At 34.4% G+C, this 26,733-nt stretch overlaps 1 protein-coding gene across 6 annotated transcripts in view; it reads right to left on the bottom strand.

The window, feature by feature from the left end:
• The window catches only part of Tasor (transcription activation suppressor), a 44,075-nt gene that overhangs the window by 1,433 nt on the left and 15,909 nt on the right, over positions 1 to 26,733 (bottom strand). For 2 of the 6 annotated variants that reach the window (XM_013361416.4, XM_005317223.4), the window contains exons 8-23: positions 25,281 to 25,312; positions 24,275 to 24,380; positions 23,343 to 23,446; positions 23,016 to 23,119; positions 17,186 to 17,258; positions 17,024 to 17,095; positions 15,448 to 16,149; positions 11,775 to 12,181; positions 10,454 to 10,598; positions 9,189 to 9,248; positions 5,558 to 6,489; positions 2,943 to 3,065; positions 2,184 to 2,343; positions 1,567 to 1,675; positions 452 to 630; positions 103 to 267 (exon numbers count right to left, since the gene is read on the bottom strand). In XM_013361416.4, the coding sequence (XP_013216870.2) occupies positions 103 to 267; positions 452 to 630; positions 1,567 to 1,675; positions 2,184 to 2,343; positions 2,943 to 3,065; positions 5,558 to 6,489; positions 9,189 to 9,248; positions 10,454 to 10,598; positions 11,775 to 12,181; positions 15,448 to 16,149; positions 17,024 to 17,095; positions 17,186 to 17,258; positions 23,016 to 23,119; positions 23,343 to 23,446; positions 24,275 to 24,380; positions 25,281 to 25,312 (3,473 nt within the window). The remainder of the gene's footprint in view (positions 1 to 102; positions 268 to 451; positions 631 to 1,566; positions 1,676 to 2,183; positions 2,344 to 2,942; positions 3,066 to 5,557; positions 6,490 to 9,188; positions 9,249 to 10,453; positions 10,599 to 11,774; positions 12,182 to 15,447; positions 16,150 to 17,023; positions 17,096 to 17,185; positions 17,259 to 23,015; positions 23,120 to 23,342; positions 23,447 to 24,274; positions 24,381 to 25,280; positions 25,313 to 26,733) is intronic. The other 4 variants (XM_013361419.4, XM_040289769.2, XM_078038370.1 and 1 more) reach the window with 3 other exon arrangements.

Genomic DNA, 26,733 nt, shown 5'->3' with positions numbered 1-26,733 from the left:
GAAGTCAGTGGTTTCAAAATAGGCATTTCAGTATTTCATACCAGACAAAACCATTCCTTTTTCTATCTGCTTTTAAAGAAAATAAAACTGCTGAAAAGTTACCTGACTGTGACTCAAGGTTCTCATTAGCACCAAACAACGGAAGGTTTTCTTCTGTGACGGAGTTGTGATAGCCCACAAGAGTTTTAAAGTTTTGCATAAAGTCTTCTGCAGTTGCAACTACTATTCCATTGTCTGTGTAACTGGAAAGCACCTTGATGCTCTTCTCTTAAAAACAACAACAAAAAAAGCACTTGAACATTCTAGACAAACAATGATGCCTAACCACAACAAAATCCTTTATTTCACACATTCAAAATTCTAGCTTAACCACCCATCTCAGCCCCAGGAAATCCTTTTTTCATCCACATCCTTATATTTATAAAAGAAAGCTTAAGAGTCTTTTCTTTACCTGTTAAAAAGACTATGTGTCGCTGTTGTATGTTCTGAGCCTGAAGTCTAATAAGGCAGTCCAATTCTGGAGCATTTCGAGTTTGTGAATCACAATTGTGGTATGACAAGATTTCAACCAGATGTTTCTTCTGATAGACATTCAGAAGTGTCAACAAACTTAGAGCTTTAGCATTCAATCTGAAATTAAAGTTCAAAATCTGGGTCTGTACTTCTAAAGTTTTTACTTCAGATTAAAACCTTAATTCCTTAGTTAATGAAAATTATACTCTTAGCAATAGGGATGCTCAGGAGAGAGAGTGGGAATTGGGCAGTCTACAGGCAAGCTGGCAGGGGTGGTCACTATACTACCTTAGGTAAAATTTCAATCATTCTACTCTAAGCTATTGCTACAATGTAAGGCACAAGGCAACAAGCCATTAAAAAAACTATTGGCTGCAGTTAGGAAAGTGAGGGAACTGTTGATAAGTATACCGTTACATCTCAGTATTGTTTATAAATAAATTGTAATAGAAGAGATTTGCCCTAACCCCACTTCACAGGTTTTGAAGGTAAATTTTAAAAGGTGAATAGCTGTAAGAATCAAATAACTGGAAATTAGTTAACCCTGAATTCCCTTGAAGAGTGTACCTCAGTCTGATTAGGAAATGCAGAGTAATTTCTTAATTACCTTTTAAACTCTACAGTAGGATAAGTATCTCAAACTCATCTGATACTGTACTTGTTTGTGGACTAGTCCTCCAAGGAACTGACCTTAGGCATATTATAAGTAATATGTACAAATATAAATGAATATCCTAATCACCAGTCTCCTTATCAGGTTGAGATTAATCCTTGTCCAAATACTTGTTAGGAGAGGGCCTGATCTAGTTGGCTTATACAAAGAAAAAAAATTGTAGATCCATTTTGATTATTTTCGATTCATAAGCACATTAAGCCAGTTATACTTTACACAAAACCAGAACTTAAACATCTATCTAAACAATAATACCACTTCGACCTTAGATTGGCTATGGATCGCTGTTAAAATCGCAGTGTCTACAAACATGGGGAAAAAAATTTGTGAGCACAGTATTAAAATCAACCATTACACATTTATTTTTTCCCAAATCTTACCTGCCTAGTTCTTTTAGCTTTTTCTGAAATTTACAGTGAACTTTCCACTGCCATTTTCCTTCTGGGGTACTAAGGTCTTCAAGGAATGCCAAAAAATTTTTAAGGCTCTCTGTTGAAATAATGAAGTTTCTTTTCAGTTAACAATCCACATCTGAATTATGGAAGAAGTGCTTGTTCATATCATGTAAGAGATCTACTTTCCTATATATTCTTTTCCTAAGAGACTTACATTATCCCTAAAGCATTAAGACTATATCTGCACGAGAAAAAAGAATACACTGATGACAGTACCAATATCAGAAGTAATCTAGGGGTTGGAGATATAGCTCAGTTCGTAGAGTGCTTGCCTAGCATGTACAAGGCCCTGGGTTAAATCCCTAGCACCATCCCAAAAAAGTAATCTACACCAGATTCACAGAAAAGAATTTAAAATACTAAAAATAGGAAAGAAATCTGAGGTGATAAGAGCACAGGAAAAAGATTAAAATATACTGGTTACTGTGAATGACAGAATAACAGACAATACCATTAAGAATTCAAATCCCCCAATTTGTCTAGAAACCTAGGGGTGGGGATGGTGAACAAGTAACATGCTCATAAGACCGCATTAACCTTACCAATCGTAACCACTTCTGGATTTAAAATTGATTCATCAGACACAATAAAACCTCCTGACACAAATAAATCATTGTATGTATGATTTTTAACATCATCCAGGCTATCAACACCAGCAAAATTAACACAGGGGAGTTTCTTTAAAGTCACCAAGCCAGGTACCTGTTAAATATAAAAAATAGAAAAGGATGGATAAGAAAATGAAATGATAAGTAACCTACACAGAAAATCTTTATGGTTCATCTGTATTAATGCATTGCAGCTGAAAAAAAAATCACAAAAATAATTTCTTCAACATTATTTCCCAATATATAAACCATTGTTTAAATAATTGACAATAGACCTGAAAACAAAATGGACAAATGGTAACCAGTCTGTAACACACGAATATAGGCAAAATTCAGAAGAGTCTCTTGACAGGATACGTCCAAATCAAAGGGAAAGGAGGACTAGTTTGGCAAAGAAGAGGTAGCACAAATAGGTGCCTGAGACATAAAAATTTAGCAGGCCCCCAGCATTCAAGGATTCAGTACTTTTATTAGTACTGACTACTTTGACTGTCAGAAGAAAATATGATGTACAGCAATTTAGGAATTTTGCAGTGGTACAAAACAACTGCCCCCAAGCTAATTCATGAAAGGATACATATGTTTTATCATATTTAAAGCTTAGACAAAACCTTTAGTTTCAGACAGTTAAGATTTAAAAATAAGGGAGTTATAAAAAACCAAAATAAATATGAATGTGACTTAACAGACTACCTTGTGAATGAAACCTGCAATGTCTTCATTTTGAATAATAATCAATAGTTTATCTAATTTTGATCTTCTTTCCAAAAACTGTTCTGGGTGACATTCTGTATTGCCTAATTTGATAAGATATTCCTGTTAAAGAAAAACAACTATATCAACATTAAAAAGCTTTTTGGTAAATTATGCAACAAACAGATAAATTTTACTACTAGGACCTTTAAGAACCTTTACTCTAGGAAAGTTCACAGACCTCAAGTCCACTCCACTCTTATGCAAGAGGAATTAAAAGGTCAAGCTTCACCAATCACACCTTCACAATGTTAGAATGCTATGCATTTAAAGTAAATGCCTGTGTGAAATGACAGAACTGTAATAATGGATTAGCCCAGATTCCCACATTATAAACCCAGCTCTGTTCATTATTATGAGAAATGTAGAGTACATCATTAACCACTCCTTGCTTTCTTTTTCATCTGCTAAGCAGGCCCTTGGTTGTTCATGGCAATATTACTGTGGTATTCCTCTTCAGAGTTATAAAGCTCATTTAATTCACAACAAGTCAGAAAGTATTCATACACCAGTATTCACATACTAATTAGCTATTTAACATCTTCAAGCAAAGCAGACTTTCCCATTTAAAACCTCCCTCCATGCTGGTGGCAAAGTATTACTACCTTTCACAGGACACAAGCAGTTAAGTCCATGAAGAGTTCTCTTTGCTTGCTGGTAGATTCCTGAACCCTGACACCAACTGCAGGATCCTGGAGGTAACACTCCTCACTTCATAGGAAATTAATGTTCTCAATGTCAGCACAGCTGGTCAAATAGCCACATCAAAACCCAGTGTGCCTGACAACTAGTTTACTGCTCTTCTGAAAGCAGCTTAAAGTGTCACACATAAAGAGGATATTTTTTATTCACCTAGACTAAAACAGCAGCTTCTACAGATTTTACTCTAAGCACCTGAGCAAATCTCAGATTAGCTTAGTGAAAAGGTAAATTACTGCCAGGACTCATAGTGATTTCAGGTCTTTTTTTAATAGTAGAGAGTTTTAAATCCAAGTTTATAAGACTATCTTATATAGTAATAAAGCAACCTGAATATAGAAATTAGTAGGCTTATATTTTTATTCCTTGTCTTTATTTTTGCTGGAAATTATCTGATACTGCTGAATAGTTTAACAGTAAAAGTTCCATTTTCTATCAGATCTGTAAGAGCAGTTACTTATTCTACATAAAGTAAGTTATGCCAGAAATACAATTCGTTCTACGCTAAAATGAATTCAATGTACCGTTCATAAAGAAATGCATCTCCTATCCCCTCAATCTAAATGTCATGTTAAGAATGTTACATTAAAAAAAATTAAAAGAGCGAAGAGGGTAGAATGTGCAGTTTATTCCAAGCACACATTTCTACCACTGAGCTACATCCCCAGCCCTTAAACCCAGCCTATTCTCTCAATTAACCCTACCCAACGTGCACCTATGCTCCAAAGAGTGCTCTGCTTGAAAACATGTTGCCAGGGGTAGGAAGCTAAGAACTTCTACATTGCAATATAGAGGGCATAAATGCAACCAAGCTTGGTTTCATTTTCCCAAGGTATCACAAGGATTCAGTAAGAAAAGCACAACCGAGTATTCTGATCCTCTTTCATTTCCATGTCTTCACATCTTCACTGGGTACACCACAGCAAACTTGGTGACGTCAGAGAGCCCTAGACAAAGGGTTAGGCCCTTGTCATTACTACTGAGTTTCTGGGCCATGCTGTGCTGTAAGTCACTAATTTGTTCCTCTGCTTCCTCTAATAAAACAGGTGGCAATTTCAGTCATAAGTAAATTGCATAAATGGGAACAAACATTCATTTGAAAACCCATGACATTCCCTCAAGTTAGAATTAAAATCTTATAGTTCAATGAGTACTAATCAAATACATTAAACCACTGATACAAACATTCCATTTACATACCTATTTTTAACAAATTTTACTGAGGTCTATGCTTATATACATGAAGGTAAGTATTTAAAACAAATACCTAAAAAGTTATTCTGTGGCAGAAAAGATACACCTTACAGTGAATAGTCCTTCATGACTGGGAAGCCCTTCAGGATCATTAAGGTTTCTGATCAATAAGTAGTACAGCAAATCATGACGTATCAAGAAACACCACAAGAACATATCATTAGGTCAACTCTGGACAGTTCGTTTCTGACTCCTAAAACTCCGTTATGAACAGTGGCATGTATCTTTCTTCCCTTTCATTAAAAGCCCAAGTAGGCAGTATTTAAAACCTCTGAATCGACAGTTTAAAATATCTGTAGTATGTACGAACAGACTCTTCTTTGATACCGTTGGGAACCATAATTTTCTCTACCACTGAGCTATACCTTGCAGTTATTTACATGAATGCCCTTTAAAAAATACACAGAAAAAGATTCTAAATTCTAAGATACTTGGGTCACAGGTACTACATTTAGTTCAATTTATTAATCTTTTATTCTATTCTGAATTATTAGATTATGAAAATATAAGACCAACCTTTTTTTTTTAAACTCCATTTTATAGAGGCCAAGTCAATAAGACAAGTTTATTCAGCATTATTATTTACCTTCCCATTTAGTTACCTTTATTTCTTTACAGAGCACACTCTCTTCTTCTTCATGAATATAAAATTTCACAGTGTTTTTCTGGACATCTTTCATGATTTTAACCAAACTATTAAATACTTCAGGTTCCAACTGGCTTATAAAATCTGAAAGAGCTGGTTGGGCAGAGATGTTTATATCACTGGGTGATTTTGTTTCTTTTTCTATTGGTTCCCGGGCAGCATCACCAGGTACAGTATGATCAGAAGTCACCATTACCTCTGTAGCATGATGCGACTGGTTCATTGCTCCTTCAGTTAAACTCAATGATGAAGAGGAATGCTGTTCATTAGAGTCATTGTCTTTCAAAGCATCACTACAAAGTGACTCAGGGAGGTGTTTATTGTTGATGTCACTTGAGGAAACTGATACAATATGCCTTCCCAGAGGATTCAATGCTATCTTAGTATCAGAATCATTAGGACTGACTGATGGCAAATTCCCACTTTTAGCAGATGCTTTAATAATAATAGTATTTAGTTTCTCATGCAAACCATCTACAAACTCCTGTACACCAGCTTTTGAAGTCTTAGAATATATGAACTCAGAAAGCCGTTTCATCTTCTCTTGTGTGGAAAAGATTGGTGTGGAAATTCTACTGACATATGAAACATTCTTTTGCTTCAGAATCTCTTCTATCTTCCTAGAAAAGAGATTGTACTCTCCTAACACTGTTCTCTCTGTAGTTTCACTCACTGCAGGCGTCTCTGCTGCTGGCACACACTGCTCCTCCACTGTCACCACCTGACCTGTCAACACGTCATCCTCAGTGGTGCCCTTTAGTGTGTCTGTAAATGGAGAGGATGGAAACTGGTAATCAGAACTTCTCTGTCTACTTATTACCCGGGGGTCGTTAGGAAAGGCTTCCTGTGGTGGCAGACACACCAGTTGTTCTTCTGGTGATTTCATACCTATACAGGAAGAGTTTATTATTATAAGAACAATCCACAAAGATAATATTTAAAAACACTTTTAAATCAGAAGAAAAATAGATCAAGTAAATATTTAATTATGCATCTAAAAGCAAAATAAAAACCTCAAATACCATTGTGAATCCTATTTCCTATGTGCCCTACTTACAGGCATGTTTTTGGATTTTAGGAGGCAGAAAAATAACTTTGAATACTTCTTTTGAAGTATTCAAACAAGTATTTCTAGTAACACAGGTCATCTGCTTCTTTTCTGCTTCCCTATCATTCTATAGACCTGACATGCTTTAATCAGGATGGTCAATTACATTAGCTTGCTCAACTCTTACATTCCTTGCTAGGTAATATCTACTATAATACTCACTTAATATGAGAATCAGGTGTAAGGCAACTCAAAAGAATGTTATAGTAAGATGTTGTGATTCCACCAATCATTTAGGATCTACAATAACTCATCCACTTTCAGACTTGCTCTCATATGGAGATTTCCTGCAATGTTAGGGACTTTATTTTGTCACTGAAAAAAGCCTCAACAAGATAGGAAGAGAATAAAATTTCATAGTGATTCCCATTTTGTTTGGAAGTAATTTTAAGAGAAATCAAGATAGCTATCCCATTTGAGATAAAAAGATGTTTCAGTTAGCTGATGCTAAAGGAACTACAATCTTTGATTGTTGACAATGAGCAGAATTTCTATAAGATCATACTCCCCTACACACAAAAATTCTAAATTCAAACGTTTCTGAAACTACATTTCAAAATAAATACCCTCATACACTTTTAAGACACAAGGGGCAAATATATTTAACTTCAACAGTCATATTACATTTTAGGGAAAAAAATCAGGATCTTTGTCTATAAGGCCATATCACACTATTTCACCCTTGAAAAATGACCAATATTCCTTAAAGTCAACATTCCCTAACTAATTGCTACTATAGCATAAGAAATGGTATCTCTAAATAAGAAAGTCTATCTATCATTTTCAAATCTACAATACTTTTTGAAAAAGGAATTCACAGTATCTTTTTAAAGTTTCAGGTGTGGGAGCATTTGCTTTTTTCTACATGTAAGAACAATCTCAGCAGCAGCTTGTGACATTCTCTACTGATCCTAGTGGTTATTATGAATCACTGCACTCAGTAACTACTGCAAAGGCACTTGTCATCAGAGTAAAAAGACCACAGCAGGTCCACAGGTGAAAGCAAGAAGGGGACCAAAATATTCAACTTGTCAAGGAAAGAACTGCAACTGTACAAAGTTGACAGGACAGAAAATTCAAATTCTATAAGTTTAGGAATACTCAATGTCATACATATCCTTATATCTACAACATTAAAATGGAGTTCAGTATGTATACAAAATATCTGCAAGGTTATATCAAGAAATCATTAACAATAATTAATCCACTGAGAGGAAACTAAGTGTACTTTAGTGTTTTTTTCCTTTCTTGAATTATGTACTATGTGAAATATCAGATTTATTCAAATAAAGACTGAATTGTCTTATAAAACACATAGGTTGAAGAAGACTAATTTTAAACTTAGAGCTACATATCAGACCAATATGCTTATTCCTAAAGGGCTATAGATAAAGGGATATTTTTTTTCAAATTTAAATATAATGTAAATCTACATGGAGAATTTCCCATATTTAAAAAAACCTAACTAAATAAATCCCATTTAAAAATGTAAACTTTATTTGAAACAAATTTCCCTGTAAGATTTTAAGGTGACATCATTCAGACTGTCTACACTTTGTTATAAAATATGAATACAGTATCCCAAATGAGGGCACTACAGATGCCTATGAAGCATTTCAAATACAAATAAGATTCCTGCTATTCCCAATAAGAATTACTGATAATTGCACAACATGGATGAAATCCTTATACAAGATTGAGTTAAAGAGCCAAACACAAAAAACTGTGGGGGTTCCATTTACCTTAAGTTGAAGAAGAGGCAAAACTAATGTTAAAGAAGTCACTTTAGTAGTTACTTTTTGGGAACAGGCAGAGTACATAGATGCAGACAAATACCTGGAGTGATGGAAATGCACTACATCTCGATTTAAGTGGTATTTGCCTCTAACGAAATGGAAACAATAAAAAAAAAAAAAAAGACTACCAAACTCTAAGCAAGAAATCAAGCTTATGATCATATGTAGAAGCTGAATTGACTTTGAGCTTAGACATTAGACAAAGGAGAGACTCTCCACTGCAACTAGCTAATCAGTAATAATCTGGATGAAGTTCTGGAGTCAGTTTCTTCATCTCTTAAACTATAAGAACTAGGTCAAAAAATTCAAGATTAGGAATACTGTACCTAAAAGATAAATGGCTTTCTCTCCTGGTATTTTTCAAATTTAAAAGAAACTTCAAAGAAACTGCTTCCTAAGATATTCTGCAAAATGGATTAGGAAAACAAATTCTAAGTCTTCCCAAGTAATCCTATCAGAGAGAATCTACTATAGGTAAAGAAATCTATAAATATCCAGTGACTTTTCTGAACATATTATAGTAAGAATATTTGATACAATTCAATTAATGATTTAAATATAAATATGGTATTGGCCAAACTTTCAGTAAACAATGGAACTTAAATCAATGCCCTAGTGATAGAGAATCAGAAATGAAAGCCATTCTGAAGAACTGGGAGGAAAAGCAAAGCGAGCCTTCTCACCTGGTGTTTGTTTCTCACCATGTTTCCCCAGCTGGTCTTCTGGGCTTCTTGCGTTCCCTCCTGAGGGAAAGCATCCATTAGTTTTGTAGACTGTCTTCAGATACCAGTGACACCTATTAAGTACCTTTCAAAAAAACCCCAAATGCTAACAAATCCAGGTATTCCTTCTTTTGCTTAAAATATTCCTGGAAGGGTCATTCAGAAATGGCAAACTCCTTCCTTTTCCTTCCAGGTGATGAAACAACACCTAGATGCTATGCCTTCAAATGGCTCAACATTAAGTATGAAGGTGTTTAAATGAGGAATGATTAGGACAATCAGGTCAATAAACTACTTCAAGCCAATGTCTCCAGCTCATAAGAGAGTAGCAGCTCCCTATCACTTTTGGGCTTCTAGCCCTCTCTAATAAGGTAGAAAATGGTGCTGAATGAAGTCCATGTAAACTCCCGAAATTTCAGAAATTCTCAGAATCCTTGAAGGGCTCACAGGTCCAAGGTCACAAGCCAGCCTTTTTTTTTTTTTTTAAGCAAAGAGTAGTTTACTTTTTCTTTTAAAGTTAAATGAAGGTCTAGCTAGAAATAGAAAAGATGTGCCCTAGAAACATTTCTGAATATATTTAGCTAGTAACAAAGATGAATAAGAACTTGGAATATTAAGAGTATATCTGCATGGAGAAACAAGAATACTGCAAAATGATAATCTTTCAACATTTACCACATTATTTTTGAGGCCCATGGATCAATAAGCTTTCTTAGGTTTTTGCATTTGATCATTTCAGTTTATTCTCCAAGATGATTCAATTTCTTTAAGATACTCCAATATTAAGAAATCAAAAAAATTTTTCAAATAGATGAACCTTAACGTAACCACTTATTAGATGACAGTTTATTAAAGTTTAATCAGTTGAGAAGTATTGGTTGAACAAAGAGCATGATTTCATCTCTGTACCTACCTCTCCTTGTAAGAAACTCAGTTTCTGCCAACAATTTTTATTTGATAGTCTGCATGCTAAATCTAATAGGGAGAGTATATATGTCCTAAATCCCTCTATTATTAATAGGCCCTTCTGCAGATACTTGCTGATGATGACCAAGAACAGCATCACCAGTTGACGAATATGATACTGCTCAAAATAAGATGGTGAAGATGTCACTAAGATAAAGCACCTAGTAACCCAAGAGTGGAATTTTGAAAAGATGAAACCCTTCAAGAAACTAGTTCTGAATAAAGGCAATAAAACTATGACCTAGTTTATTTTTTCTTACCTGTAATTGGTATCAGTTTCCAATGTATTTCAGTCTCTTCAACATTATTTGACTTAGACTGTTGTCTATGTAATCCATGTTCAATGGGAACAGTGGGACACAAACTGCAATCTTCAAAATTATTCATGTTAATTAAATTTGGATCCTAAAAATTAAAGTACATATTCAATAACATTCTTTTTAATTTTAATGTCAAGAATAACTATTTTCTTCACAGCAAATCCACACAATTCAATCTAAACATTACAAATAACTGATAAACATGGCAAAGTTATGATACATTAGTCTCAAAATTATTACACAATTATTCTTCTCAAAACAATGTTAATTTAGAGCAGTGACTGGTACACTTTTATATAGTAAGGCACCAACATTTTAGGTTTTGCAGGCCATATACTGAACTCTGCCATTAACAATTCAAAAGTGGACATAAGGCAACACCTAACTGAATGGCACCAAGTTTTTAATTACAAAAAAAAAAAAAAAAACCAGGAAGTGAGCTGTGTTAGGCAACCAAATCCTTGTCAATTGGAGTATTAAATACAGTGGAAAATACAAACCATGCAGGTTAGTATCTCAATGCCTACCTTATTTAAGTCCTTTACTAGAATTTTCTTCCTAATATAAATATCCCAAAACTACATGGACAAAGGCTGGGAACATCCACATTATGACTTTTCCTCCAGATAGAGAATAAATTAGAAGTCCATGGGAATATGGTACCATCCTGGGTCATTCTCAATGATACAGCCACTTCTTGAGGTTACTTCCCAGCTAGAAACCAGTACTCTAAGCACATACCATAATCTGGAAGCCCTCACAGAAGGGTGGAGAATCACTTCAGAGGTAATCCCAATAGACTCATCTCATTCCCATCTGCACAACAAATACTAAGTACCTAACCTTATTTATTACACTGAGACACTAATAAATTCAACCATTTCATTTGCCTCACCTTTGAGTTCTCTGCCTCTGCCAGCAGAAAGCAGCAAATGCTTTGAGGATTCAACATTATGAAACAACATGGAACCAACTCCCAATATGCCATTTCTGACAAACACAGTCCAGCCTTAGTTTTATCACAACAAGTAAACCTTAGACTATTTATAAAGCCTATAAGAGCAGGAAGGAAAACAACTACTTTGGTATTTATTTCATAACAAGGAAAACTAAGAAGCACTGTCCTAGATAAATATCTTTACTCAAGTGTATCTTATTTTTTCTTGAAAGAAGAAACCACTCCATGAAGCACAAACCCACATCCTCCTTGACACCCACACTCACAAAAGCAAAGAAAGACAACCAAAAGACATATGCTTACTTCTTTCAAATGCAACTTATGGTCAATGCCTACTTCACTGGTAGAAACAGCAACCGGATACTTTAAAGATGTTACATTAACTTCTAGCAATGGGCTTTGAGCACCCTTAAAATGTGTATTTTCAATTTTTGCACAAGTAGGCTGTTCATATTCTTTCTTATCTGAGGTAGAGTTCAAGTCATATTCATGCTTCTGCCTCAGCTCTTCATAGGCATCATCAGTGCTCAATCCTAAGGCTTTGTTGACTGTCTCTGTCAGAGATGCATCAGAATGGCGTGCATTAGCTAATGTTTCTGATAGCCAATTAAACAGCCTATGGATGTCAGCAACACCGGAGTTACAGGTATCCTGCTGCTGCTGTCTCAAGTCAGCATCATGCCCAAGTAAGCCAATGGGCTGTGGAGACTCTGGGCGGGGTGGGGGGAGAGAAAAAGTCATCTCTTGAAGTTAAGTTTGAAAGCCAGCTTACATATTTTAAAAATCAAATATACCTTAAAAATTACTTACAAGAAATAGGCAAGAACTCAAACAAGTGAGGTTTAGATTTTAAAAATGTAATCAGTTCTAAAATTTGGAATAAAGGCCAAAATTCCTTTTAAATGAAGGCTAGTATGTCATAATTTACGTACTTTATTAAAAAAATGAGCTCATGCATTAAGTTGTAAATAATAAATTATGGATAATAAATATCAGTAACCATATAATAATTACCTTAAACTCTGCCACCAAAATCCCACTCAATTAGTTGCTTGATTGAAGATAAGCTTTCCACTATTTTGCCAATTTTTAGGAGATGCAAATTATACTTACATATACTTAAAAAAAAAAAAACCCAACCTATCACTTAATTTTATTTCCTCTGTACCTATTATTGCCTTTGTCCTTAATGCTCAGGTTAACATTCTTAAAATTGCTAACATTTATCCAAAATGACTACTTATATTCATAATGAAGCTAGGATATTTGAGATACTGAAGAAAACCTCCAAGCAAGCAACATGAAAGAAAACATGTAAATCTAGATAATCTGTACAACCAATATTTAAAAAGTTGCCAAGAGCACATATTCAGAAAGTCATGTACTTTAATACTCAGGTGGAGGTGAGCTTGAGCTTATGCCTGAGTGGATATTAGGATTTCTAATTTAGGAAGGGTACAACATACCATGGTAAAAAATAAAAGGGAGTATTTACTAACTCTAACTATAATCATGATTCTAAGAAATTATTGCATATGTAAAGTTTATATAGACCAAAAAAAACAGATTACTGGCAGTTAGGTGGATCTCAAGGCAACTTTTGGGGGATAATGAAAATGTCTATATTGTAGAGTTGGTTACACAGCTGTCAAAACTTAAAATGCATGCTTAACAAAGGTGTACCATATATAAGTTATACCTTGAGAAAGTTGGTGCTAAAATTAAAAGTGACAAATGATTTTAGAGGTTCATTCTTATAAAATGAGCTCACCACCAAATCAAGAGCAGGGTGCTTTTGTTTGTGTATTTAGGACTGAACCCCAGGGTAATCTACCATGGAGCTACATCCCCAAACACAGCTTTTTCACAGATAACTTATTTTTTGGCAATTCACTTATCTTATTAAATGCCTATTATGTGCTCAATGCTAATACAAGAAAATTTAGAATAAAGCTTTTGAGTCAATCAGTTCTGAGTTCAAACATGGAGTCTGCCACATGCAGATGTAGTTAACATTATTTTACTTACCTGAGATGGTTTTCTCAACTGCAAAACTGATGAAAATAATGCCTAATACTCGAGAACCAAATGACATAAATACATGACATACCTAGCACATAGTAAACACTTGAACCCTCCTGACACAGGTGTAACACAGTACATATTAGTGTCAACAGGGTTCAGTATAGACCAAAAGTCCAGCATAAGTTAAACAAGGAGATGGAGATCATCACGAAGTAGAACAGTGCCAGGCGTGGTGGCACACACCTGTAATCCCAGGGAATTAGGAGACTGAGACAGGAGAATCCCAAGTTCAAAGGAAGCCTCAGCAAAAGCAAGGTGCTAAGCAACTCAACGAGCTCCTGTCTCTAAATAAAATACAAAATAGGGCTTGAGATGTGGCTCAGTGGTTGAGTGCCCCTGAATTCAATCCTCCCCCAAAAAAGAAGAGCCAGAAAGCCGAGGTGAGATCTGACCTGCGACAATATAAAACTTGATAGACGTGGAAGATGTTTCAGGGAGGAAAAATAAAATTCATATTCTAGGGAGACTGAACCCTAGTCAAAGACCACATAAAATAGCGGAAAGCATGGCAGGATATGGCCAATCTAACACATCTTTTACATGCCAAATATAGAAGATGAGATTGGTCACAAGTTAACAAAGCAATATTAAGAACACGATGCTAAAGTCATTCAAATAAGCCAGGAAGGTCACCAAGGTGATATGAACATGGACAAAGAACAAACACTGAGAAGAAAAAGAAACACAAGAAAAAACCCTCAAAGTCACTGCAGAAATATCACTTGTCAAACAGAACTTTCTGCAATGATTAAAATGCTATCTGTCCTGGACAATACAGTATTATTAATTTTAACATATGAATAGTAAACCATGCTGGATAATACAAGAAGGAAAGGACAGTAGCTAAGTGAAAAGTCAGGACAGAAGTATAGAGTGCCGAGTAAGTATAATAAAGACACCCATCTGTCCAACCTAGTCAGACATGTAATGAATGTGAAAAGAAGGAAAACCATTCAGTAGGAAATAAAGGAATATTCAGAACTGCCATAATCAATAAGAACATCAACAGCAGAACAAACTGTGTATGGTTTCAAAGGTCCCTGACTGCAAAAGAACACATATCGTGCTTATGGACTATTACTGTGAAGTCTTAAAAACCTAGATGATAAAAAATGTTTTAGCTTACTTGTAAATTAAATGTATTTAGTAAGGGTCTCATTCGTGTTTTTTTTTGTCAACTGAAAGAATAGAGAGCTAAGGATATAACTCATTGGCAGAGCCCTAACATATACAAGGCCCTGGGTTCAATCCCCAGTATTGTGAAGATTTTCTTTTTTAATTTAAAAAAAAAAAAAAAAAAAAAAGCAAAACAAAAAATAGAAAAGCCCAAAGACATTCCTGGATCCCTAGGATAGAAAATTAATATGCAAGCATCTAAGAAATTTTAAAGATTAGAAGATTCCGTTCATTAAGCAGCATCCTAAAAGAACCAATATTATAATGTTGTCTTTCTCCAATTATGAAAATAGAAAAGAGCGAGCTTTGAAAATAGAAAATAATAAAATAGAAAAGGAAAATAGCTGTATTCTCTCATACAGGCATAAACCAAACTCTCCAGAAATCTGATGTACCAGAATAGGAGTTGACAAATGTTTTCTTTTTTGTTTGTTTGTGTGTTTGTTTTTGACAAATGTTTTCTATACAGAACCAGATAGTAGATACCAACAGGTTTCATGGGCCCTGTAGTTTGTCCCAACCCTGCCACTGAAATGTGAAAGCAGCTATAGACACATAAATCAAAAGGCATGGCTGTATTACAATACAATTTTCTTATGAAAAGAAGACAGGTTAGATGTGGCCTTCAAGCTTTAATTTGAAGACCCTCTACTAGGAAAAAACAGCTTTTTCCTATATTTTTGGTGGATGTCATAAGAGCAATCTGATATTTTACCTTCGTATAGATGACAATTTTCGGATATATTACTGGTTTTGGCGAGCTTCCTCATATTTTCAGGTAGGTCCTCGAGCTTCCTCTTCAAGACAGTTTTGCTTCTCATGTTTTGTGTGTCTGGGTCCCCACCCACATTTTTTTTCCTACACTGAATTAAATTAATCAATTCTTTGACTCTATCTTTATCATAATCCAAAGAATGAGATGTTTTTTGCTTTCCAGATGTAATAGTTTCACCCCTTGAGTTATTTCGTTTTCCAAATTTCATTTTTGTACCATTCATTTCTTCTTCTTGACCTTCATAATCTGAAAGTGGACTAAACTGCTGAAGCTTTCTATTTTCTTCAAATAGCTCTTTTAATTTACAAATAGGTAACTGATACATTTCAGGCCGAAAAATATAGGTATGCAAACAATTATCAATATGAGATTTATTTCTTGGTGCCGAATATAAGAATTTTCTATCATCTAATCGTGAATCATATGAAAACATGAAAAACTCTCGTTTACCTGAACCAAAACCTCGCTTAAAAAATTCACTTACATACTTTTCAACAACAGAATGAAAATTTATAGTGTTTATATTTTTGAATTCCTTTCGACACTGAATCAAAGCAAATTGTAAAAATTGAGCTATTTTTAATATATCTGGCATGCTCTCATGCCTTTCTTGTGGTGCTGCATTGGTTGAACTTTTTTGTGCTGTAAACAAAACAAAAGCAAAACATGTTAGCATCAAGAAGCTAATCAAATACAGAACTATACTGCCAAAGAAGTGCAACAATATTTATAGATTAACGTTGAACCAAAGGAGTATGTATCCTAATACATATATGTAGCATAGCATATTTATGAAAGTACACTTCTAAGTCCAAAAACATGAAACAGGTCAATAAAAAGAAAAGAAAGAGTATATTTTTAAAAGGAAAAAACGCCCACTCATTGAAGATCTTCATTTCCTACTTCTGGTAGGCAATTCAAATGGTGGTAAGGAAAATGTTAAGGAGAAATAAAGAGGGCAAGATCCAACTCAAAGCATGATAGTAATGCCACTCCTTTCTCTTGTAAGCTGATATGGATGCATTGAGTAGCTACGACTTAGAAATTTATCCTAATTCAACAGTTTCTTCTTAGAAAAAACAAAGTATATAACATGAGTGCCAGAAATTCTAATTCTGAATGGCTTAATATTTAACTCAAATGCAAAAGTGAATTAAAAAAAAAATCCCTCAAGAAGGCTGGAGATATAGCTCAGTGATAGAGCACTTGGCTAGCATGTGCAAGGCCCTGGGTTCAATCTCCAGCACAGCAATTAAGCTACATAGGAATGTAACAATAATAATCATTTATCAGTTAAAGTACTGTGTAAAATTATTTTAAGAAAAAAAAAGTTAAACATTAATTGCTTTAAATTTCTAATACCTCTAAGTATTAGAGGTATTAGAATATTTCAGAATATTGGTGTAGGAAAAACATGATCTAGGAAAAAACAAAATGCTGATTAGGTTACCTGAAATTTTTTCAATGAAATTTAGGTATCTATAAGTTATTAGATTTAGGTATTCAAAGAACTTACAAGTAATTACGCCTCTAGGTTCTTGAAATAGAAACAAAGCATGCAGGATTCGAGACCTGACAGTCTGATGTTCTAAATAAACAGAAGCAAAAGTCACTAACATAAAAAAACATAAAATAAATAATTTTTTAAAAATGGTCAGTAATAAGAGAAGCCACCTACCATATGGAGAAACCATCTGATAAGGAGAGAGAAGAAAAAGGTATCCTCGGTCTCCTAAAGGTTTAACAAGAACCTGCATTTTTGGGAGAGGGAAGAGTTATATGTACTTTATTTATTATTATAGGACAGACACATAGCACTTTCTACTAATCATACAGGAGAAAAAAGTTTTTAATCTTTTTAGGAAAAATACTGCTACTGAATTAGTTAAAAACTACTCAGCACCACAAATAAAGTCCCCATCAACTCTATGCTGATTAACAGAATTCCAATAAACAAAAATTTGTTTTCATATTATGCTGAGAGAACATCACTGAAATAATTCCTCTAATTAACTGTGAAACCAACTTGTTTATTTTTTCCCCTAAGGCTAAAACAAATACTTTTTAATATTTTCCTCATCAATTCAAAAGATACAATATTAAATGCCAAGGTACTGTGCTGCATTTGGAAAAAACATTCTTTGAAATACTTCTTTGGAAGAATTCAGATTAATCTTGAAAGAAATATATTGCCATAATCTAATTCCACATATATTTAATGAACATCTTTTACTTGTTATGAAACTTGCCCTCCCAGAAGAAACTTCAAGAAGCAACACAGCTCCTTGACCACAACAAGTTTATAATTGAGAGAAGAACACACAAAATACCAATACGTAAGTAAGACAAAAAAGTTCCTAAGAGATATACAAAATGGAAAAATGCTTTAATTTTTTTTAAAGGTGTTGATGGACCTTTATTTTATTCATTTATTTATCTGGGGTGATAAGAATTGAAGCCAGTGGTGTCTCACACATGCTAGGCAAGTGCTCTACCACTGAGCTAAAACCCAGTCCCAAAAAATACATAAAAAAAGAAAAATGGTAGTAAAAGATGGTTACAAAAAGTTTACTGAAGAGTGTATCAAAGGTAGACTCTGAAGGATGAGAACCACTGACAAGAGCCTGAGACTATGCAAAATACATTTTAGGAGACACAACATCATAAGCAAAGGCAAGTTATAAAATACTTGACAATTTATAGGCATACAGAACTTATGACTGGCAAAAGGGTGAGGACAGAATAAGATAAAAGTGTAAGTCTAAAGAAAGGAATATCAAGGGTCAGATTGTAAAAAGACAAAAATGCCACTTTAGCTAGGAATGTCTTTGACAATATACCCTTTTATGCTAGTGTTTCCTTAATATGACAACAATAATAAAAGATCTGACAGCACTATGCAGGACTGGGAAAGAAACAACAATCTTATTTTGGAGGCTATTGAAATAGTTCATCTTTTGAATCAAAGGATGAGTGTATAAATGAACTGAATGAGCATGGTAGTAGGGTATTTGAGTTCTGAAAGAAAACCGTGCTACCTAAATTCCACTAATAATGCTAGTAAAAAAAAAATCTATGTAAGAACTAATAATTTAAAGGACAAAAATTGACTATGAAATTTAATAAAAACACTGTCTGAACACTCAAAAGCAAAGTGAGTATGTTTAGAGGTTTCAGGTAGTCCTAGCTGACCAGCTACCCCAGGTGCATCTTCTGCCCTTCAGTTCAATCAATTCCAATGCTGATTCTTAGATACCATCTGATGCTCAAACAGTTCACATTCTGGCAGCACTTTTAAAGATTGAAAGCATCAGCAGGCTGGTGGTATGAGCCATATACAGTTAAGGGGTCAGAAGACTGACTCACACAGGGTCTCCATCTGGAGACCATTCTCAAAGCCTGGGAAAATCCTTCCCCTCTTTTAATAACTGTATTTGGTCTAGGTCAGTTACCAGGTGATTTCTATCATAAAGGGAGTTTAAATAAGAAAAAGCTTTGTTTTAAGGTATAGCAAAGTTCCATCTGTGCTGAGGTGGCTTTGCCTCCTATAAATCCTCAGGCCAGGCTGTATGACATTGCTAAGTGACATGTAGTATCAGCCCTATGATATACTAAAATGGGCCTTGTAACTACTATTAATCTTATGGCCAGGATATCTTTCCTGGAAGTACTACAAGTAGACTCAGTATCTGTAGAATTTTTGTTTGACATAAATACTTTGACGTTAAGTGTTTTAAATTTTATATTCCTTTTAAGATTTTTGCCCAACTCATATAAGTGTCAGAACAAGACGATGGAAAGCATACGATTTTTGCTTTCTAAGGAAAACCAGTTACATGCTTCTAACCTTTTACCTACTCCAAATACAGTTTTCATAAAATTTAAAGGCTTGGTGGCTAGAGATACTTATTAAGGAATGCCAATGTACCCAGAAATTCATAGAATAGTGTAAATACATACCAAGACATAAAACTCTGGGGCCTCTCTGCCTTTGTGTTATCTATGCCTTCAAACATGCAAGGAAGGAAAAATGCTGGAGTCCCCCATGTTCTTGTTGTCTCTATTACACCTTTCTGTTTTCTTTCCCTTTGAGTAACAACATTAATCTAACCTAGCCTTTGAGTTTTTCCTACTTTATTCTTTTTTGTCTTATCACTACTACTGTGACTTGTCAGATAACTTTACAGGCAATATGAAACCAATAAGTATAATACCAAAGAGCTCACAATCTTTTTGTTTGTATATTTATTTTTCAGTGTAGTTGGACACAATATTTTATTTATTTGTATGTGGTGCTGAGGACTGAACCCAGGACCTCACATATGCTAGGCAAGCACTCTACCACTGAACAGCAACCATCTGAGCCCCTCACCATCATTTTTTTTTTTTTCCTTTGGATACTGGGGATTGAGCCCAGGAGTGCTTTATTAATGAGCTACAACTCTAGGCCTTTTTACTTTTTGAGACAAGGTCTTGCTAAATTGCAGAGGTTGACCTCCAACTTGTGATCCTCCTGACTCAGTCTCCCAAGTCACTGAGATTATAGGTGAGTGCCACTGTGCCCAGCAAGTTCACAACCTTAAATCACTTAATTTAGTAAAATATACTAAGTGGCACTAAGTGGCACTCAATAGAAAAACAAAACAACAACAACAACAAAATTTGAACCCAAAAGGCATAACTTAGAATCATTAGGTGCAAAATATTAAAAAAAAGCTCATTGTGAAATATTTATAGAGTTGGCAGAATTGAAAATATACAGTTGTACACAAATGCTCATAGTAACCATTTTGTTACCAGTCAAAAAATGGAAACAATAGACAAAGAAAATGTGACACTCACATAATGATGTATTATTTAGTCATAAAAAAGAAATGAAGTGCTGATATATACTAGAACATGATTAAACCTTGAAAGTATTAAGGTCTGTAAAAACAAGGCTGGCTCATAATTTCATTTATATAAAATGTCCAGAACACACACATCCGTAGAGAAAATAGATCAAGGGTTGAAGAAAGGGAGTGAATACTTAATGATCAAGAGCTCTTTTTGGGGTGACGGATTTCCAGTTCAAGGCAATCCTGGGCAACTTCAACCCTGTCTCAAAATTAAAAAAGTGCTGGATATGTTGCTCAGTGACATAGTACTTTCTGCCTAGAATGTGCCAGGTGGACTAAAATGATGAATCTTACATTGTGTGAATTCCTGGCACAGACGAGGCACTGAATAAATAACGTCTGAAAGAATAAGAACCTAGGGGGCTGGGGATGTGGCTCAAGCGGCAGCGCGCTCGCCTGGCATGCGTGCGGCCCGGGTTCGATCCTCAGCACCACATACCAACAAAGATGTTGTGTCCGCCGAGAACTAAAAAATAAATATTAAAAAAAAAAAAGAATAAGAACCTATTAAAAAATGACCTGGCAGATCTGAAAAGAATCAAATATGACTTTTAGAAATGAAAAATATTCCATGTGGCATTAGAAATTCAATGAATGGACAAAATCACCGATTAGACATAGCTAGAGGTAGAATTTTAAACTAGAAGACAGCAATGAAATTTACTTATAATGCAGCTCAGAAAAACAAGTAAATAGCAGACATGGATAACAGTATAAAAAGGTCTGATGTACACCTCGTAAGAGTCCCCAAAATGTTAAGACTATACAGAATGAAAGAAAGGTACAAAGATAATAGCTAACAATTTTTCCAGAAATGAAGATATATAACTACAGATACAGAAGAAAATGTGCCAAGGTGGATTAATAACACATCTACACCTAGATAATGTAACTGCAAAACACCAAAGGGAAAAAAAGAGGATCAAAAAAGCAGCCAGGAGGGGGAAAAAAACAAAAACCTGACTTACAAAGAACAGTATATAAACAAAGAGCTGACCTCAAGAATAGGAGCAAGAATACAATGTGGTATACATTTAGAAGGAAAGAGCCATCAACCCAGAATAGTGTATTCAACAATTAAAGTTCCTGCCCAATGTAGTACATGCCTGTAATCCCTGTGGCTCAAGAGGCTAAAGCAGGAGGATCATGAGTTTAATGCCAGCCTCAGCAATTTAGGGAGGCCCTAAGCAACTTAGCAAGATTCTGTCTTGAGTTCAATCCTCAGTACCTCTCCCTGCACACCCCCCCACCAAATATATAAATATATAAAGGGCTGGGGATGTGGCTCAATGTTTAAGCACCCCTGAGTTCAATCCCTGGTACCCTTAAAAACAAAATTTACAGTTCCCTCAAAGAAAAGGGGACATGTATAAAAACTGACCACACAGTTTTAAAATCAGGTCCATAAATTCTAAATAATCCCTTTATGTTCTTACAGAAATGCAATTAAATTTAAAACAAAACATAAAAATCGTATCTCCATTTACTTGGAAGTTAAAACACCTCTAAATCATGCAAAGTAGAAAACACAATACTAAACATATTTAGCACTAGATGAAAATACTACACATTAAAACATGTGACATGCCAATAAAGCATTACTTGAAACCGAGTATTCACTGACTTTTTCCAACTTAATAAGTTAGAAATGAACACCAAATGTCAAAAAAAAACAAAACTATAAGTTAATAGCAGAAATAAAATAGTAAAATAAAATAAAGGTCTTTCAACAACTAAAAGAAAATTTTAAAAGAAGACTATAGGAATGCTTTTATTCCAATAGATTGGAAAACTTAGAAGACATGAAAAAATTCGTAAAAAACAACCATAGTATACGGAAACTGACCCAAGGAAAAAAATTGAAAACCTGAAAACAATTAAAAATGGAATCAAGTTGGGTGCATGGTAATGCCTATAATCCCAGTGGCTCAGGAGGCTAAGGCAGGAGGATGGCAAATTTAAAGCAAGCCTCAGCATAGTGTGAGTCACTAAGCAACTCGGTGAGACCATGTCTGTAAATAAAAAATACAAAATAGGGCTAGGGATGTGGCTCAGTGGTTGAATGCCCCGAGTTCAATCCCCACAATGCCCCCACAAAAAAAATTACTCTGTTTCAAATACAAACTCCCAAACATTTGAAAACTTCCTGAATGATGTCAAATACAACACATCTATCCCTAATCCCTTTAAAATGTTCCAGTTTTTTTTTTTAATCTCTTCAACCTCACAGGGTTTTTCATTTTTTTATATCTTCAAATATACTCTACTGGAACAAACTGCATCTAAATAATAACTTTATTCATCACTGTATAATCCAGAACAGTCTTTGTGTCACTCTTATACTAACTATATACCCTGCTTAAGAAAATAATAAATATTTGCTAATGATCATATTCATAATCATTAAATAAAAATACTTCATGGGAAGACTGGTCTGTAAAATGTCTAGTGTCACTCCCTAAAAGAGTACCAATCACAGTAAAACACTGCTAAGTGGTAACAACACAGAGAATTTATGGACTTTCAAAGGCAAAAATAAATCAAAATATTAGTATAATCACTTATTTATTTTCAAGGAAGAACAAGGAATGTTGTAGAACTTTCACTCACAAGTTTTTCTTTCTCTAGTTTCTGCAGTAAATTCTCCATGTTACTTCCAATTCTTGTCTTTTCTACAACTTCATAAAGGCTGCAATACATTCCATTCTTCAAAACTGACATTAAAAAAATACAATAAATATTCAAATTGTCTGCTTTTTTATATCTTTCATTTATCTATTTATTTATTTATTAGTTGTAGGTGAACACAATATCTTTATTTCATTTTTTACGTGGTGCTGAGGTGAGGTTCGAACCCAGTGCCTCAAATGTGCTAGGTGAGCACTGCACCACTGAGCCACACCCCAGCCCTATCTCTTTTATAGTTAAATACTCTACCTTCATTTGGACCTAAGTATGTTTCTTTGTAAAAGAGTGCTGGTGGAATTTTCTGCTTCAGATGATCGATACTCATAACTGTTTCAACATCTAACTTCTCAGGACTGAAAGAAAAATCAAAAAAGCATGTTCACATTACCTGTATTTTTAACTTTAACAAGGCTCTCTCTGTCACAGACACAACCACACATACAATGGAAAAAAAGAAGAGCATATTCATTATCTCAACTTATTCTAAAGGGGACTTTACAGGGGAAGTCCAATACCTAGACACAGGTAAACAGCCTGGCAATCTTACCAACCTTTCATCCTAAAGACAGAAGCTAATCCTATTAATTAATGCAAATTTTACTAACCACAAAGGATAAGAGATTGTCATTTTATTAAAGACAATTCAAGTACAAACTGTAACTCTTAACCTTCATAAAGGCCCAAATGTTTACTCTGGTGGTACCAAAATATCATTTTAGATCACTCAATATTCTAACATGTTGCACAGGACTGAACTGAAAAGAGCCTCTTTAACTCACAACAACAAAGTTCTTTCTAACAAATATAATATAAACTAGTCTATTGTACTCAGGATAAAACTTAAAATTTATCTTCTCAGATTTCAATATCACTTAAGAAAAATGTTATACCATGTACACACACACACACACACACACATATATATGAATGAAGTACTATTTCATTCTCAAATCAAGACAAAGAAGCAGAGGACCTTTTGGGCCAAGTAACTTTCTAAAACTATTAAATCAACTTTCTTAAAAAACAATCTAATATTGGTATTTAAGTTCTTATGGAACAAAGCACAATTTAAATGTAATAAAAAGGAAAAAAGCTAAAAGAAGAAACAATCAACACTTAGCCTGCTATTTTTGTTTATTTTGCATTTTTTTTTCTTGCAACTGCTATTTTCTTATACTTACAGTTTGATAGGCAAAAAAGCACGAGTGGCTGACCTCAGAGAAATATAACACAGAAGCTTTCCTTTATTTAAAAGTTGTCCTTTCCACAAGGTATAGTTAAATTTATCTAAAAAACAAAAGGATATAGCTCAATCTCTTGATAACCCAGAGAAGTAAATGCAAATTTAGTAGAAGAGGGAAAATAGTTGGACACAAGGGTTTAAGTAGAAAACAAACATAAAAGTGACATTTCCATTCATAAAAAAGCTCCAATTCTAGGACTTAAGTTTGATACTCCCCCCATATACACACACAAAAATCATCCCAGATTTAGCAAATAACAAATTTATCTAAATGTCCTCAGAGACAACCAATATTCTTGCATCTCCCAAATATCTAATACATATATAAATTTTATATAAACAATAGATATTAAATCTTGTTAATTATATGAATGATCACAATGTCTTCTATCTTTTATTCATTCACTTTTATTATGGAGAAATTAGATCTTAAACCTATGATGAAAACTTGTTTTTTTACTTTTAATTTTTGCAGGGGGAGAAGGGTTGTTTAACTAGGGATTATATCTGGGGACATGTAAACCCAGGGATACTCTATTACTGAGTTACATCCCCAGCCCTTTTTATTTTTCATTTTTGAGATAAGATCTTGCTAAGTTGTCCAGGATGAACTTGAGCTTGCAAACCTCCTGCCTCAGCCTCTCAAACCACTGAGATTACAGACATGTGCCACCACACTTGGCTCTGATGAATATAGTATTTAAAAAGGCTGAGTTGTAAAGTCTGTTTTATCAGTTACCTTTTTCAATAAGTGTTATAACTCTTTAGTCTATCATTTAAGCAGAAGCTTCTTACAAAAACTTTATGCTTGGATGACCAAGTATTGATGCTACATCAAAACAATGCCTCATTTGCTTTTTTATACTTTGCATATTTTCATTCATTATGGAAATAAAACAAAAAATTATTAATCTTTTACTATATGTATTATTCTTTCGACTTACCTATGTTTCTATCTGTGTTAAAACTGTTAGACCTACAAATAATTAAAAAAAAAATTACTGATTGATAACATGAAAGTTAACATTTAAGACCTTAATTAGTTTTTTGTTTTTTTTTTTAATGGTGCTGGGGATTGAACCCATGGCCTCACACAAGCTATAAGCAAGACACTACCACTGAGCTACATGCACAGCCCATAAATTTTAATGGCATTATGAAATATATAAATTTGAATGGTGTACTACATAAGACAATGAAATCTTTCCCCCAAGAACAACAAATATCTCATAATATTTAATAAATCCAAATTTAGAGAACAAGAAGAACTTAGAAGCACTTAGTTTGATCACATACCCATATTTCCCAAATTTAAGGGAGCTATCCCCCCCACCAAAAAAAAAGTATCTATTAAAGAGACAAGTCCAGTAAGTCAAATACTTCTTCATGATTAGAAAAATAGTCACAACATATAAATATGTTCATTCATCATTCAATAAATATTACCACCAGGCACGATTCCAGGTAACAAGATTATAAGAATAAACCTAACAAAGTCTCTGCTTTCTAATGAGAAACACAGACAATAACCAAACAGAATAGAGTTTAACCAAAAATAGTGTCTACCAGGTGGTAGGGGTTTTAAGTGTTATGGAAGAAGGGAAAAAAAAGACATACTGGGGTTTATTTATTTTTGTGGTACGAGGAATTGAACCTAGGGTCTTATGCATTAGGTGAGTGCTCTATCACTGAGGTACACCCCTAACACGTTTCTCAAATTTAAGACATTGTCTCACCAAGTTGCCCAGGCTGGCTTCAAATATGAGAGCCTCTTGCCTCCACTTCCTAGTAGCTGGGATTACAGATGTACACCACTATACCACAGTATAGGGGTTTAAATTTTTTAAAAAATTTAAAAAGGGAAGGACTCACTGAGAAGCTCATGTTTTAAAGAAACAAAAGAACAAATTACAGAAATAATGGGGAAAAGGAATCATAAATGTACTATCCCAAAGCACTGATGGCACATTCAAGGTACAAGATAGATGTTCAAAAAAATGTATGTTTGAAATGATATGGAAGATAACAGATAGAAGCAAAGATGAAATAAAATTAAGTTACTATTTCTAGGGGAGGTATGTAATTATAAATGTGGGAAAGGGAGGGCAGCTCTGGGGATTAAACTCTGGGCCTTGCTATGCTAGGCAAATATTGTAGCACTGGGTATATTAACGTGGCTTTTTTTTTTTTTTTTTGAGATGAGGTCTCACTAAGTTGCAAGCCTGGCTTACAACTTGCAATCCTCCTGCCTGAGTAACTAGGATGACAGATGTGTGCCACAGCATCTGGCTGTGCTAGCTATCTTTTAAAGATCACTCATGAAAAAAATGCTATAGCAAATGTGTGTTATCATGGGGATCATAAATATAGGATAATAGAATTAAAACTCAACTGTCT

Source organism: Ictidomys tridecemlineatus, chromosome 2, assembly GCF_052094955.1.
Source record: "Ictidomys tridecemlineatus isolate mIctTri1 chromosome 2, mIctTri1.hap1, whole genome shotgun sequence".
Lineage (NCBI taxonomy): Eukaryota > Metazoa > Chordata > Mammalia > Rodentia > Sciuridae > Ictidomys > Ictidomys tridecemlineatus.
The sequence above is the reverse complement of the archived record's forward strand: the minus strand, read 5'-3'. Positions and strand labels throughout refer to the sequence as shown.